Genomic DNA, 17,466 nt, shown 5'->3' on the forward strand with positions numbered 1-17,466 from the left:
TCCTTAGCCTCAGTTAGGCGGGAAAATTATTCATCAGAGTGGAATTTAGTCTAATATGTGTCTGTCTCAAGGATATTGCCTTCAGCAGAGTTAGATCTTCTTATACATTCAACCCTCATTGATAATTGGACCTTCTTTTGGATACTGGACTCTTTGGATTGGATACTGGACTATGGATACTCTGGATACATAGGACTATTGGACTTTGGATTGGACTTGGATACCTTGGACTCAGATATACTGGACTTGGATTATACTTGGATTCTATTGGCTTTGGACACTGGACTCTGGATTTGGACTACTACTCAGGACTTTGGACTTCACCTTCTGGAGGAACACTGGACTTTGGATTCTTGGACTCAACATTCTTCAACTCTTTCTGGATCACTCTTCTCTTTGGTGCATTGCCTGGGGACAGACAATAAGTTGGGGGAGGATGTGGTGCTCCATTCCAAACCACAAGTAGTATTTTATTGCTTTTCTTTACATATTTCATCATTACAGTTCCCATTTCCCCATAACCCTTCACAAATACTTCATTATTATTGCATATTCAGATTCTACGCCAAATTTTACCTATAGTCACTCATACACAGTACCCCCTTATCTTCAATGGTTCAGTAGTTATATAAGGATATAAGACTTACAGACAACCTACATTCTTCATTAGTTACAATACTCATTTCATTAGTAACCTACTTGAATCATTACAGTAAATTCCTTTTACATATTTTTTCTCACATACTAAACCCTTTACATACATTCCTCATTATGTACTATGCCTATTGTACACATTACATCATTGGATCTGTGCTTACCTCTTTCAGTAGTGCTCATCATTACAAGTAGTTACTATGTTCTCATCACTCTTCCCCATTAGTACATTCTTTTATTCCCATAACCAGCATTCCCCTTTCAGCATTGCTCATCATTACATACTGTTACTATGTTCACATCACTCTTCCTCATTTGTACAACCTTCATTCTCATAGCCAGAACTCCTTATTGTCTGTGCTCATCCTTCCTTCATATAAGAACTGTCTTTCCCCCCTCACTTGTACCTTATGCAGAATTTATAGATAATTTTAGATACAGAAATTATAAAGTGCCCATTCTCATCAACCCCTTGCCATTGAACCTTGCCATTGCATTCCCCACACTCATCACTCCTCCAACTCTCTTACCCTCAGTAGTCAGTAGTTAAAGCTCATAGTACTAGCTCCTAAGATCAAGCAGAAATCAGCCACACCTTTTCTTCTTTTTCTTGGTGTTACTCTCATCCCCTCAGCATTAGTCAGGAAGGCAGCCTCATCAGCACCCTTGCATAGCTTACATTAGTACTAGTGTTGCTATCCATTTCCCTTCCAAGCTCTATTCTCCCCCTTGAGTAGTTCCACACCGCCTCAAAGAGAAATGTTTTCTAGTTTTCTACCCACCAAGTTGAGGGGGGTGTTGAAACTCGACGTCAAATCCCCAACACTTGCATGTAACACTCCGTGAAATCTCAAGCTGCGGACTGCCCAAAACGCAAATTATCATCAACTCAAACCTAGATGATTCAAATCAAAAGCTCAACCGGTAGTCATCTCATCTGGCGGACTTAGTCATCCCTTCTCTCTCAACCTGCCGACAAAACTCACTTTCCCCTTTCCATTCCCCTTCCTAGAAAACTTCCTTGACTCTCTCTCTCAGCGATACTCATCGCCTTAAGACTCCCGTCTTCTTTGACATCGTCGACTCTCTCATTGGTAACTCAAAACCGATCTTTCTTCTCTTGGACGTCTCGTCCTAGCTCCAACTTGGTGAGAAGAAAACATCGACCGGCTTTTGGCAATCTCCTTCTTCCTCCTTTTCATATCAATCACTTGCTAACCCATGTTCCTGTTTATTATCAGTCCACTCTTGCTTCCGTGTCCTGTCCTTTGTCTCTATTGTCTAGTTGTTTGCTGCATCTTAATCCTCATCATCGGGTATGATCTCTCTTCTACATCCTAATTGTTGTCGCTCTTCTCATCACCTATTCTAACCTCTTGTTGTCATTAGATTTGGCTTTTGTTTCTTATCAATAAAAATAATCAGGGTTCTTTATCAAGATACCATCAAATGGACCCCAGAAATGGATTCTACGGCCAATTTCACCCCTGGTCACCACTGGAAGTACCCCTGGACCCCCTCTAGTGTGGAAGTTACCCCTCATGGACAACTATCACACGGCCAGCCCCAGTAACCCAGCTGTCACCGGCCTCAACCCAAGTTTCACAGTAGTACACTTATACACATCACAGGATACAAACATACATCTCCCTGTCAGGCTACACTCATTACATATTAACTACATACACTCCTTTATATACATAGTATGACATCATTTACACTGTTTCTGCAGCCTCAGACTTTGTGTATACACTAATTCCCCCTGTATGACAGCTCATGCAGTGTACTGTCACCTCATGCATGCGTTAGAATGTTCTTTTGTATATTCTGACATCATGTGTGCACCCTGGCATGTTTAGAATGTTCTGTTGTATATTCTGATACCATTCATGCGCCCCTGAGGGGTTATGACATCATTTGTATCTACTCCCACTCTGCTCCCCAGTTCCTCACCCAGAACTCACAAGTCACCCAACACTCATCCACACTCAAATCCTAAAAACCCTTATAACAATAAATCAACCCTTTTAACAACAATTCAACCATTATAACAAAGTAATTGAAACACTTACACGTTGCAGTCAAACAGATTTCATCTGAAACAGACCAGACCTATCACTTAATAAAACTTGCCAAGCTGAGCTTGGTGGGTCTTGTTGACTGATAACAGAAGGGCAGAGCTTGCAACTCCATCATACCCTTCACCATTCAGCAAAAGGGTTTCATTACCACTTTTGAGTCTTACAAGGGAGTCCTCAACGTGATACGATAATCCTGTTTGATCAACCACGTGTAACGAACTTCAATTCAACCCAAATTAATCATTGAAGGATCTCAACTTTGCTGGTAAAAAGGATCAAGCCCATCAACAACTCTAGTATGGACAGTGGCATATTCATTTATTCTGTTGGACAACTAGTCAACTTTTGAACCATCCCAGGAACCAATTTCAACTCAAACCAGAAGGACTTGTCAAAGGATCTGAACTTCTAGTGGCGAAAAGAATCAAATTTATCAACAAATCTAGAACAATCAACGGCATATTCAGTTATTCTGTTGGACAAACTAGCCAATTAATTAGGAACCATCCAAGGAACTGATTACGAACCTCTGAAAAGAAACGTGTAACCACCGGATCTGAAAAGAGACTCTCGAAGAAATCAGCCAGTTATAAAACCTTAAGAAGGGCAAGAGTAAGACCTGAAGAATTTGGATAACTAGGAACCTGGTAGAAGAGAGCTCCGGAATCATTCAAAGGAATCAGCTGCTTATAAGACCTCAAGAAGGGCAAGAGTAATACCTGAAGAATTTGGATAAGCAGATACTGTTAGAAGAAGTTTCCCAGTACGGTAAAGTTATTTTAGATATTAGAAAGAAACCCCCAATTTGCCCTGGTAAAGAAACCAGAGACCATATATTATTGTTTCTTTTTCAGAGCAAAGTAACAGTTAACAAACAATTGTCATATTAATGAAACTACGGAATCAACAAGAATCAACATGAATTTATTGTTTGGCGTACCAGATTTTGAAGATACAATTCTTCCAGAAACCACTTCAAGGAAAAGGCCTTTTACAGGAATTCCAGCTATGATTAGGAATATGGAAAATACAATTTCAACTTGGCCAAGGAAAGACAAAGGGAAAGGACGAGAGAATCAATTCAGAGATCCTGCTGAAGAAAACTTACGTGACTCAGATGAAACTCAACAAAACCAGAATATTCCACTCAGAGGCACTGTGTCACATCAACAACCATCTGCTTATGGAATCAACAAGAATGAAGCCATTCAAGAACCCACATATCAACACCAATTTCAACAAAGACAACATTCAGAAAATCATCGTTATCAACAAACAACATATTACCAACCTCAACCAATTCCACCATGCCAAGGACCTAGTTATCAACCTCAGCCAACTATCATCAAGGAAAAAGGACTATTCTACGAGGGAACACAATTCTTCAACTTTTTATGTTGATATGAAAAGGCAGCTGATCGGGTTGGTGCATCAAAATTCCAAAGAGCCCTTCAAATTGGACGATTTATACAAAATGAGGAACTGAAGTGCCAAATCGAGGATATGGACGGTTATGAAGAATGCAACTGGGATACTCTACAAGCTGTGATGGTTGAAACCTGGGGTGCATTTGATGATGACTTGATGTATACCATGGAGGATCTATACGAGGTGGCAGAACAACAATCCAGGAGAGGAATGTCAGACCATCAAGACTTTAACACCTATCTTGAAAAGTTCACTTTGATTCTCCAGTATCTTGTAAAAACGACAATAGCATCATGTACGAGGACCCCGGCATGGTATTCCTGAGTCCTTTTTCAAGAGAAAGCCAGGGAAACATCAAACAAACCTTATTCAACAGTGGCAAGATTCCAAAAGGACGGGACGGTAATTTCAAAGCACCCAAATGGGACCACCTGGTTGCAGCGGCAGAAATGGAAATGGTACGGATAGAAGAAGGCTATGTGGAAGAAAACAACCGGGCTTGGGAGCTGGCTTCACTCAAACCTAGACTGGAAGTCACCTCAACTGGTACCTGCAAATATCCACAACCATCCAACCAACTAGAATTTCCAGAAGGTACAATAACGGACAATACAGAACCAGACATTGATTGTGCAGAACCTCCAATGGATTGTGTGGATGCCATCATGGATGTTATGGAACCTGTGGTTGAAATTGAGGAAACATATTTGAAAAATTACTCTCAGGAATCAGTCCTTGAAACAGCAGCTTCAACAATCCAGTTACTGTATATGGCAACAAACCAGAAACCATCAACTGCATACTTCATGGATAAAGAAATGGAGCTTAAACACACTGTCATTGAAATATCAGACTTTGGCCTGGACAGTGTGGATTCAACAATCAGTGTGGGTATGACAACCAGCATGGATGAAGAAGAAATCTTGGATCAATCTATTCAACAAAACCAAACTGTGGATCATCAGACGCCTCAAATCAACAACCATGACTCACAAATTGAAGATTCTATCCTTACAGAAACAAAAGTTCAGGATCCTCAATTTTCTCACTTCCCGGCTATAGTTTTGATTGAAGATATCAACAAACCAGGAAGCAATATTTTCAACAAGCACCTCTTTAAACCTCACTTGGATCAACAAGAAGAAATTTTCAACAAACTGTCCCTTCAAGCCCCAGGACCCACAGATGCAGACCCTGGAGAAATTGAAGGCAAGAATATCAGTATATGCAACCCAAGTATTAGTACTACTGCAGATCTTAACCCAACAGAATCACAATTTTCAACCAGCCCAAATCCAATCTGTACATCCTCTGAAGACATTTTTATCTTGCCGCCTGCGCCGGTACCACCAGATATTAACTCAACAAAAACAAATTCCAAACACAATGAATACCATTCAGAACCTAAACAAGAATTGAAAGGATCAATCAATGATCTATATCATCTTGAATCACAAAGGAATCAATTTATTTGCTTATTTTACTCACTCAGGAAGCTCCTGGTTCAACCGTCACTGAAGATTCCGCCCGACCGCTTTGGACAACTTCAGACACACTTCAACCGCCCAAGGCTCCTTTTTGGAATTGGTTAAACAATTATCATTTTTCTCTTTTCTAAATCATCACAAACAGATATCAGCTCTAAATTCTGAAACTCTTGGGGCTTAAATCTTTCAAGTTGGGGGAGGAACTCACATTCTTTCAAAAAGTCACTCTTTTATCACCGTCCTCCCACCATCAATCTCATAGTACACAATTCAGAATATCTCAAAAGTCTATGGAAACCTCCAACCAAATCTACCTCCTCAGCAAGAGTTTAAAGTGCTTATCAACACTTGTTTTTTAAAAAAAACCACACTCTTTTTACTTTTTTTCTTTCTTACAAATAACTCACTTTCTTTGAGGTTGAGGACAACCTGATAAGTTGGGGGAGGGGGCTTTCATTTAATTTTTGGGTTCAGATTTTTTTCAATTTTTTTGGCTGGATCGAGGAAAATGTTGAAGAACAGTCTGGACAAGGCTTTTTAATCTATTACAACTAGGTGTATTCATAACTGAAAATAGACGCCGGATATACTCAAAAATCAAACAATGAGGAACGCTTGGACAGGGTTTCGAACCCGCAACGGGGTCCGGGGAACTCGGACGGTGACGCGGGGCAATAATGTACCGGCAAAAGAAAGTCTTCTGTTAGTATTGGATATACAATACAATACTAATACCCAAAAAAAAAGAAGCCCTGGTGCCGATAAAGTATTGGGACTCACCATTGCGGCTCCGTTCATGACGACCGTGCGGGTATGGTGGAAACCCGAGCTTCAGCAGCCGACCGACCCGATTCCGAGGCCCGCTGAGCCATTCAAACGGTTCCAACCGTTGTTGGGTCTATTGGTTACGGGCTGGTGTGGTAGTCTCAGCCCGATATAAAGACAAAGGTCCATCCATGATCAGGATGGGGATTTGTGCGCACAAACCCGGCTAGCAGAAGTAACAGTATATGTACGGGTCAGCAACACCGTAGTAGGGGAACGATATAAATAACAAGAGATGTACACAACGCGAGGTCTCAGAAGAGGCTCCTTGGTTCCTCAAAGGGTAAGGAGTAGGGGAGAAATAGGTATACTGGACGAATGGGAGTGAGATGGTGGTTGAGGACAGAAAAATTCAGCAGAGAGGGGGGAGGTCTTTTATACCCTACCGGGTTCAGCGGGGACTCACCGGTCGATATATAGCCCTCTTAAACCACTCCCAGACTTGCCAAAAAGAATCGAACGACCTACTCATTGGAAGGCGAGCATGTCGTTCGACTTGGCCCGTAACGATTCTAGATGGAACCGAGCAAAAAGAAGAGAGAAAGATAAGAGACGGTCGTCAGTCTCACCGTCTTAGCGCCGGCGAAAAAGAAAGAAAAGAAAGATCTGTACTCACCGTAGAGTATGGGCTATTGATTCCAGAAGGCAAAGCTGTCCGCGGCGGTGGTACGAGAAGCGCTGTCGAAGTGAAAACAGGGCTGTCAGCTGTCAGATCTTGCATACACAAATGATTTCTTTTTTTTCGTATTCTTTGGAACCAAGAAATAATGGGCCCCAAGTCAAAAGAACCACCAGCAGAACGGAAAAAGAACCCACCTCATATGACGAAAGTGGTCCGAGGTGAAGAGAGTCGACTTGAGAATCGAAGCCCTCATTGAGCACCGGTGACGTAGTCAAAGAGGTCGGAAGATTGGCGAAGTCGAAGGGCAGGTTGCTGGCAGAGAACATATAGATCCTCCCCCCTACAGCGTAAAGCCGATATATGTACATACGCATACCCCGTGGCGGGGTAGGGAGTAAACACTTGAGACCGAACGGGAGCTTGGACAGGCAGGCACAATCAGCACTGTGTACCCGGGCCCCAAGCCCGACCAACCAATCATCAGGGGCGGGGTCTGATGTGACTCAGGAACTCTAATGACAGATATGGATTGATTCACACACACACCAGCCCGGACACAAGTCCGGGATGTAGAAGATACCGCGACTGCGGCGAGTCTCGGAGTGCGTAGCCCTCTGGGCTACAACAGGGTCAATTACCCAATCACTACTTGTACACCGAGGCGCGCGGCTTCAAAAGCGCGCACCCTAAGGCGCTAGAGCAACAGCTGCGGCCGCCACCACAGCACAAGCATCACTACTGCGCAACTGCAGACTGCAGACTGCAGACTGCGCGCAGCACTTTGACTCCCAGAACCAACAAAAAGTTCTTGTCAAGAAACATCCCAAAATTGACAAAAATCAATTTTTTGGCCAATTTTCACCCTGCGCAGCCTCTCAAGCCATGTGGCCCAGAAGACGTCAAAATGGCCAATTCTCCAAGGATCCTGCAAATCACCACCTAAATTCACCATTTCACAGGTTCAAAAGTTTACAGAAAGCACTTTTCACATCAAAAATTGTCTGGGGACAGACAATAAGTTGGGGGAGGATGTGGTAGATGGAAAAGTGGAAAAATAAAAAGTTTTTCTATGCCACATAATTACTCATCCTAGGCCTCAAGATACCATCAAATGGACCCCAGAAATGGATTCTATGGCCAATTTCACCCCTGGTCACCACTGGAAGTACCCCTGGACCCCCTCTAGTGTGGAAGTTACCCCTCATGGACACCTATCACACGGCCAGCCCCAGTAACCCAGCTGTCACCGGCCTCAACCCAAGTTTTAAAGTAGTACACTTATACACATCACAGGATACAAACATACATCTCCCTGTCAGGCTACACTCATTACATATTAACTACATACACTCCTTTATATACATAGTATGACATCATTTACACTGTTTCTGCAGCCTCAGGCTTTGTGTATACACTAATTCCCCCTGTATGACAGCTCATGCAGTCTACTGTCACCTCATGCATGCGTTAGAATGTTCTTTTGTATATTCTGACATCATGTATGCACCCCTGGCATGTTTAGAATGTTCTGTTGTATATTCTGACACCATTCATGCGCCCCTGAGGGGTTATGACATCATTTGTATCTACTCCCACCAGCTAAAATCCCTCACCCTGTTGTCTAGATTAGCTGAAACCCTAACCCACAAGCCCCTTTGGGGCTCCACTTTTGTCTATAAAAGGAGCTCTCTCCACCCCCAGTGGTCTGCTCCCCAGTTCCTCACCCAGAACTCACAAGTCACCCAACACTCATCCACACTCAAATCCTAAAAACCCTTATAACAATAAATCAACCCTTATAACAATAAATCAACCCTTATAACAACAATTCAACCATTATAACAAAGTAATTGAAACACTTACACGTTGCAGTCAAACAGATTTCATCTGGAACAGACCAGACCTATCACTTAATAAAACTTGCCAAGCTGAGCTTGGTGGGTCTTGTTGACTGATAACAGAAGGGCAGAGCTTGCAACTCCATCATACCCTTCACCATTCAGCAAAAGGGTTTCATTACCACTTTTGAGTCTTACAGCGGGGCTCATGGACAGAGATTGCTTGCATATGGAGGAGTATGAAGTGATTAGATGAATCATAATCAAATTGTCATTATATTCTTTAATCATTTTTGCTATATATTGATCAGTCTCACAGAAACATCAGGGCTTGACTTATTCAGATTAAGACTTGTGCAATCCATTTTTTTTGCATGAAATTGATTTGAATGAGAAATCTGGTTTTTTTGCATGCATGGGATGCAATGGAGTTTGTGTTCCTTAGCAGGGAATGGGGGATACTTCACAACAGGCTACTTAGCCAGTTTTAAAATCATTTTTGCCTATATACAGCCATTCCAAAAAATCTTGGCTTCTTTGGGAAATTCCTTCTGGATTTGCCAATGTATGTGCATCCAACATCAAGGTTCGACACATGCTATCCAGACCTGCAAGCGCAGTTGCTTGCAGGATCCCACCAATTGAGCTGTTTGGTAGCAGAAAAAAAACACGCCGGCCGCTGGGACCAGCACCATCCAACCTCGCGAACAGGATCAGTGTGCCATCCAGGGTAAAATCAGCCAAATCGCTTGATTCTGAACTCAGAATTAGGCAAAAAAGAAAGGAAGGAGATGATTGAGGGTATCTGGCTGCGGTATATGCACCCTGCATATAAGAATGAGGTGGGCATGAATATACATATGTCCAACCTTGCCAGTGATTATTGGCAAATCCAAGACAAAGTTTGGGTGGAAATTCCTTCCAACAAAGCCAAGCTTTTTCAGAATGGCTGTAATATGGCTAGCCTGTGAAGGGAAAGGGTGATTGAAAGTGGTGGGATGGCCATTGAATTTGCAGCGGCAAAGCCGCCTTGGCCTCTAGTTGTTTATAATTGGGGCCTCAGTTTGTTCCCCTGAGTGAAATTTTGGTTTTATTTTTTCCATGTTGACTTTTATTTTATTTTGAGCAAAATAATAAATGTTTGTAGTGTTGGGGTACAGGGATAACCACAAGGTTGCCTGCCTTTGCTGTAAGTTAGGCTTCAGTTGGAAATGCTGTGATTTCCGAGAGCGTGAAGGTTTATGTAGTTCCAGCTCCACAGCCTTGAGCTCTCACACGAGCCTCTGATGAGCGAGCTTTGGCTTCATCAAGCTCATCCACGTGGCCATTACAAAAAATATCGATATGTTGTACCAGCTTCTGCCTTCGCCGCCGCCGAGAAGGCAAGTCATTTTTCATGCAAAGTGCCCGATCGGGGTCTGTATGTACAATTTTTTGGCAGACTAACTTTTCAATATCCGACCACAACAAATCCCATTTCGTTAAACCTTTCCAACTGAGGTACTCGTGACCAGTTCCTCCCGGTGATTGATTGAAGTTTCTTAGCCATGAGCTCCAGTAACCTCACCGGAATTTATGGGGGTTCAGATGATCCGTTCGTTCGCTCCTCATTTATTACATTTACACACTTCCAATCTGGGTTAACAAATTCTTTCTTTACATCCTCATCCTTAGCTGCATCCTGGGCTACACTAACGGGACATACCCAAATGGAACATTGGGTCGAGGAAACTGGCGCAGATATGGTCAGTGAACATTATTATCGGAGAATCCTTTGGCACAAAGCTACATTCTTTAACTCCCTATGATCTAGGCGTTTACATGCCCTCAGTTGCCGAAAAGGAAGCATGTCAAGCTCCCAACGATCCTTGGGTATGGACCCAATACTATGGCTGGTGGACAACTTACTTCATCATGGTTGGCGTGGTGGCCGTATCGCTGGTGAATGGTATCAAACGATTGCACAACTTGAATCGGTAAGTACCATCGAACAAACTATTCGAGGTCGTCCCATTTGATCTGATAGTCTTGAGTTCGATCAAGAATCATGGGCCTTCCGAGCGTCATCTATCATCATCCCAAAGTTGCTGCTCTTTTCAGGATGGGGAGCTACCCTCAACTGAAATTATTCCGTGTACAGCTTCCACCCCTTGGACCTTCTATCTTCCTCTTTGGCTTCCTAACCTACAGCACTCTTGTGTGTTTCTTACGAAGACCGTATTACCGACCACCACATTACGGTGGATCGCCTTTGTAAGTGTAAACTTTCCGTATACTTTTTACACCATCGCTTGACACATTGACAATCAGCTTTTAAATCTGAAATACAAAACCAAAAACAGAGGAATAAGAGCCGAATGGGTGGCTACTGCTATGACACCTTGGTTGTATACTACATCAACAAAGAGAAACTTTTTGGTTTATTTTACTGGTGAGCTACTCGTCAACCAATGGTATATTTTGAATCAATTTGCACTTTCGTCAGCTCTGACTGCTCATCGATACATAAACTTCTGGCAAATAGGAGTCAGTTTCAAAAGGATCATGGATTTCCACAAATGGGCACCGTGGATTTGTTTGTACATGTCGATTCTTCACACCTGGACCATGATTATCAGGATTCAACGGCAGCAACCATGGCATTACACCATTACCCACAACAAACTTTATTGGAACGGATTCATTCCCCTCCTTGCCTTGGGGTGGCTATGCGTCATGAGCTTAGGCCCAATAAGGTTTGCCATTGTCTTGTCCATAACACCCTTTCTTAAAAACGGCCTGATGAATTTTCATTGGAAACTTGAATTCATAACGAATGCAGAGCAAGATTCTATGAAAGTTTCTTTATTTTCCACATGATTGCCGCTTTCAGTAAGCTCTTCATCTGCGGTATAGTGGTTTTTACTCCACATAGCCTCCCGACTTCGTCTAATGATTGCCTTCGAATTCACCCAAACATAGTTTTTCTGGTGGGGATGTACATTCACCTGGAAAACGTTTTGGAATCTTGGCAATATAGTTGAGTTTTCTTTTGTCAAGTTTGGCTGCTTCAAGTTGACCGCATGATTGATGAATCCAGAACATCTATTCTGGTTTGGTTTCATTTTCCAGTGCATGCTGCCACGGTCCTCTGGGCAGCTGCCATATTGTGGCGATTACTGGCCTATAGTTTGGATCATGGATGGTTCAGCCGGGTTCCGCGTGCCACAATCGAAGCCCTCCCATCCAACGCCGTCCGAATTCGAATCCCGGTACCAAGTTCTCGTCGCTGGAGTGCAGGCTCTTATGTCTATCTTCGCTTTCCTAGCATCAAGCCATGGCAAACCCATCCTTTCACCATTTCGTCGCTCCCGGTTCCATCTTACAATGGAGAAGAAGGAAACGAAATGGTTTTCGTGCTTCGCCCTCGCGAGGGCTTGACTGCCCGCCTGAAAACTCTAGCCAACATCCCCTCGGTGCCTGCAATCCGATCTTGCTTGATTGATGGGCCTTACGGAGGCTTCATGGACTCTCTGCGAGCTTGTGATACGGTCTTACTCATAGGAGGAGGTACGGGAATGGCAGCGTTGATTTCGATCGCTCAAAGCCTACAACGAAGCGGGTCTGCACCAGGAATGTCGTGTTGCACTGCGCTGGAAGTTCATTGGGCTGTCAGGGATTCGGTGTGCCTCGAATGGTTTCGTGAACAGTTAAACGAGATCGGCAACGTCAAAGTTTATGTCACTAATGAAACTCAGCCGGAACAAGTCGATCAAGGCAAGATGGAGATCAAAAAACAGGAAATAGGCCAATTGGAAATTCAAGAGGAAGAAAAGAAAAATCTCTCAACCCCTTCCTTACCATCTCAGACTCTCTATAACCGGCCCAATCTCGCTGATATCATCAAAGAGGCTGCTGCACGTTACCCAGGGCGTATTGGCGTAATGGGTGAGCTGACCTCATTCAACCTGCTATTTACCATGGGCAAAATTTAAGTATTGACTTTTGCTTTGCATGATTCACCCATCCTTCTCTTTGTGGGGCAGTTTGTGGTCCAACCTCCATGGTCACCGAAGTTCGAAATTCAGTGGCCAAACTTCAAAAATCAATTCTGTTTTCGGAAGAAAATATTAAATGCAACGAGCTGGAACTCTATCAGGAGTCATTTGAAGATTAAAAAAACGAAGGATTAATAAATCACTCTCAACTCTGTAGTTGTATCTCAAGCTTTTATTTCATGACCTGTGAACAGGGAGCACAAAAATGCTTCTCACACAAAAGAATTTCCCAGCTTCTCTCATGCGACATCAAAAGTTTTTTATGATTTTTACTTGATTTTCTGCTCAGTAAACAAAACATGCTGGTTGACTGTGGCAATGGTAGATTTCAAATAAAGATTGAGAGGGATGTCGGTCAACATGGGTAAGACATTGCCAAGTAAATCAAAACAAGGCTCGATGAGTCATACCTCGCGGGTCGTACTTCATCCGGGCAATCTTTCGTTCCGCCGTCCTCACTTTCGTGGTTGTGTAGAAAAATCCGGTACCTTCAGAGACACATTGAGCTTCGCGGTGTGACTTGGGGGGCGATGAAATGAGAACTTACCGGCAGTTGAGACTAACTTGACCAATACCGTCCTATCGATTTGCTTTGATCAATCAGTACATATTTCATAACTAAGGTGAAGACATCGAACTTACCGCGTTTTTGGTGGCATCGTTTATGTACTGTTGATTGCATGAGACGGCCACGATGCGAGCTTCGCATGTACAATCACATGAGTACATGTGTGCCGGGCCAGACCGGGCCCCCCTGGACTATACCCGACCTTGAGGGCGATTGCCAATGCATGCACAATCACACCAAAATGGCAGCGGAGCGACCTGCAGAGTCCGGGAAGACCTTAGACGGCACGGACAAGCGACGAGTAAACACATAAAACAAACATTTTGAAGTCGGCATCAGGTTTGAATCTGATGATCACTGATGATCACTTTGGACTATGCAGCATTAGCAGCATGCGTCACTAACCGATCCGCTACACCATTGCCGCATTGCATTCCAATCTGAGTGAGCATCCGGGCAGGGTTTGGATAGCTTCGAGACTCACGAGTCTTGCTACCAGGCATTGTGTATAAATCGCGAGCTGTTGCTTGAGGTTGAACGCTCCATCATCCCGCCATTCTGCACGAGAACCCAACCCTGTAGAACAGACTGTGTTTGCCCTGATAATTTTAACTACGCCTACGAGTCTCAGCCATCATGGTGGTATTCTCCAAGCTCAAATTCTCAAAAGTCCTTTCTTCTGATGTTGTTTTTGTGATGAGCTTAATAATCTTGTTATCTTGCTCAGTGATGGGTGGCAAGTTGCCCTCAGAATCCAAGTATACGAGGAGGGCCAACACAACAATGGAGCCATCACCTCCAGGGCCAGCACCGCAGAACTTATCCGAGTCTTCCGTTCAAATTACTGCCCATCCTCACATCTGTTCGAATACCCCCGGAAAGCCCGATGGTACAGCTGGATATATCCATCTGGACCACAGTCACGCTATATACTTTTGGTATGTCGAAGCTAGGTTGGTCCCCTCTCACTCATTTTTGTGAACCTTGGCCTCTTGAGGCTTAAAAATAAAGTAAAGCGTTATATTTCCAGTTTTTCTGATTCGCCCTATTAATGAATCGGTGGTGGGTTAGAAACAATCCCGATCAAGCTCCATTAGTTCTCTGGTTGAACGGTGGACCGGGGACAAGCACAATGCTGGGTAAGTTATTTTCAATATTTCTTCAGGAGACCATCATCTTCCAGCGAGAAAGTGTCCAAAAGAGGCCAAAAAGAGTTCCGTTTGCAAGCATCGGCCATTTTTTTTCCGCGGTCCCCCATTCACTTTGGCGTCTTGCTGCGTCGATAAAATGTGGATACCGTCTGAATTCTAATTTTTCCATTCTGGTAGAATCTTTGTAGGTGTATTCCGAGGGAATGGGCCGTGTTTTATCAAAAAGGATCGCACTGGTTTTGAAGTCAATCCGGAATCGTGGCATGAAAACGTAGGAATCCTTCTGGTTTTCTTTCTCATGATTCATTTCTCTTTACTACGGACAGCGCCTGATTTATTCTCTATGAACTCGTCCTGTCGCCCGATTTTTAATTTACTTGCTAAATGTTCTTGACGTGGGTTTCGCAGGCCAACATGTGAGTGATCTCAATCAATTTTCTATAATCCACTTGGGAAACTAACCAGTTGATATTTATCTCATCGCTATAACCCATTTTCGAAATTATTCAGGATTTTTATAGATCAGCCAGTTGGCGCAGGGTATTCTTATGGATCCAGGACCGCGCGAAACACCCCAGACGCTATGTCAGAGCTATACGATGCACTCCAGATATGGCTTTCAAGTCCACATTTTTCTAAGTTTGTCGGCAGGCCGTTCGGCGTTTGGACTGAGTCTTACGGAGGTAAGAGGTTTCAAGTGTCAGGAATATTTGCTTTCAGTTTGATAACTTTGAGGTTTATAAACAAAAACAGGTCATTATGGGCCCGGTTTGGTAGATCACATCTTGACGATGAATGTTAAGCTGACCAGCTCCTCTCAAAAAGGAAGAGTCGTGATACCTGTTCAGTCACTGGCTCTCGGGAATGCTTTAATCAACGCGCGGGAACAGTTTCTGGGATATTTGACTTTTGCCGAGTCTAATCCAGTTGAGTTCTTTTCCGTAATCCACGCTTGCCGCTCTTTACCGACCAGTCTTTCTCGACCACACCCGTGGCTTGTCTTTATAAGCAAACCTTGCTTGGCCTTCGCCATCCATAAGCTAACTGTTTTCAACCTTGAACGTTGTCGAAACCAACACCTAAAGTATAATCAAACCTTGGTTCCGCCAGAGGCTATCAAGATCGCCTACAAACATTTCTATCAGCCAAATTCTGGGTGCTACGATTCAATCAAAACTTGTCAAGCAACCTTGGACCCGTACAAATGCAGACATGCGTCTAGTTATTGCGCCACTAAAGTTTTCGCAGTTTTAGCGGGTGATCGAAATGTGTATGATGTTCGGTAAGCCTTCGCCCACGATTGTCAAGAGATTCATCATCAAGAGAGAGAACAAAAAAAGCAGATCTTTTTAAACGCGTGGATTTAGTGATTGTTGACAACGTTCCAAACATTGAATGTGGTACACAGAGAAGATGATTCGAATCCATACCCGCCAAATTTAACACCAGTGCTGAACGATTCGAAGTTCAAAGCTTCAATGGGGGTGCCGTCAACCGTGCAATGGGTCCAATGTAACGACGATATTGACGAGGAATTTGAATCAAGGTTAGGCCTAATCCATTATGTTAGACGACGATTTTTTTTTCTCAGGCATGCTTACTGCAGACTGACGATGTTCAACTGAAACCGAGAGCAGTGGTGACTGGATGCGGGACTATTCCAAACAATTAGAAAGGATAATCAATTCCGGGGTAAGAACTTTGTAAGCAAGCAGCAGACATAACTCCACTCATGTGTTTTTGACAGAAATTGATGAATGTGGTTCGCGATCTTTTTACCATCATTCCTTTCCAGGCTTTACGCAGGGGATGCCGATTTCAGGGTTAACTAGTAAGTTGATTGCTGATATTTTCAACTCATCCATTGAAAGATTTAATGTCAATTTGACTAATCCTACCATATGACCTTTGAAGCCAAGGAATGGAGAAATTAGTCGACTCTCTGAAGCTTGATGATTCGAAATCACTTGTCAACCAGAATTTCACCAATTGGTATATTGGTGAAGAGAAAGCGGGAATCTACAAGACGGCAAGCACGTTCACTTACTTGAGACTATTCGGTGCAGTTGAGTTTTTCAAAAATTTCTATCGGTGCAAGCTGAAGCTAACTGTGGCTTCAATATTTTGCAAAATAGGGACACGAGGTTCCCGCTTATGCCACCGGCAACCTTCCCAGGGGTAGAGCAGCTAAAGCGTTTTTTGATCAAATTATTTCCAATATGACCATCACGTCCTTGAAGGCATAATGCTTGCGATTGCAGTCACTCAAGAGCGCGGGCAAGTGTTGTGATATGTGTGCCTGCTACTTTGTTCAGTTCTCAATCTTTCGAAAAGATATTTACAGCACTCTTCTTACTTCAGTTCAAAAGAGACATCTCTGCAAATCACACCTTTTTATTTTATCCTGACTGTATCCACCTCTAGATTTACATTTGTAACGTTATTTGTGATCTTGCCTGCTGTTGAAGTTGTCCACGTCCTCATTTTTATGCATCTTCTCTGACCTTCAAAGACATATGAAAATTGTTTGCATGCATGCCTATGTTGATGAATCACTTTTTTGACTTACTCGCCGTGTCTGCTACCTGGTATGGAAAGGAGAGATCATCTTGTCTGCAGGCTTTTTTTGAAGTTTCTACTTCTTTCCCCGCCCAAGCCCAAGGGAGTTTATTACCACAAGTTAATATGTTAATGGGTTCTATCAGATCATTTTTGAAAAGGAAACAAACCTTAGAAACCCTCGCCAAGGGTTTCGCTCTGTTTTGGTTTGTTGGG

The 17,466-nt window shown here is 43.2% G+C and overlaps 3 protein-coding genes across 3 annotated transcripts; 2 read left to right on the top strand and 1 right to left on the bottom strand.

Annotated features, from left to right (window-relative positions):
- Positions 1-10,482: 10,482 nt before the first annotated feature.
- On the top strand, positions 10,483-13,091 carry PtA15_6A224 (uncharacterized protein; the record flags this gene model as incomplete). The annotated part of the gene is made up of 10 exons (XM_053169907.1): positions 10,483-10,529; positions 10,610-10,680; positions 10,749-10,911; positions 10,979-11,188; positions 11,278-11,366; positions 11,460-11,670; positions 11,757-11,806; positions 11,897-11,953; positions 12,047-12,862; positions 12,961-13,091. The coding sequence occupies 10 exons, from the start codon at positions 10,483-10,485 to the stop codon at positions 13,089-13,091; spliced, it is 1,845 nt and encodes a 614-aa protein (XP_053021151.1).
- A 150-nt stretch (positions 13,092-13,241) lies between these two features.
- On the bottom strand, positions 13,242-14,043 carry PtA15_6A225 (uncharacterized protein; the record flags this gene model as incomplete). The annotated part of the gene is made up of 4 exons (XM_053169908.1): positions 13,242-13,282; positions 13,383-13,460; positions 13,520-13,551; positions 13,946-14,043. 4 exons carry the CDS (start codon positions 14,041-14,043, stop codon positions 13,242-13,244), a joined length of 249 nt encoding a protein of 82 aa, XP_053021152.1.
- Positions 14,044-14,954: 911 nt separating this feature from the next.
- PtA15_6A226 (uncharacterized protein) lies at positions 14,955-16,937 on the top strand (the record flags this gene model as incomplete). Its single annotated transcript, XM_053169909.1, has 9 exons — positions 14,955-14,962; positions 15,202-15,374; positions 15,445-15,617; positions 15,777-15,973; positions 16,100-16,237; positions 16,329-16,394; positions 16,487-16,522; positions 16,606-16,756; positions 16,827-16,937. 9 exons carry the CDS (start codon positions 14,955-14,957, stop codon positions 16,935-16,937), a joined length of 1,053 nt encoding a protein of 350 aa, XP_053021153.1.
- Positions 16,938-17,466: the final 529 nt, after the last annotated feature.

The sequence above is a fragment of the Puccinia triticina genome, chromosome 6A (assembly GCF_026914185.1).
Source record: "Puccinia triticina chromosome 6A, complete sequence".
NCBI classification, from domain to species: Eukaryota; Fungi; Basidiomycota; class Pucciniomycetes; order Pucciniales; family Pucciniaceae; genus Puccinia; species Puccinia triticina.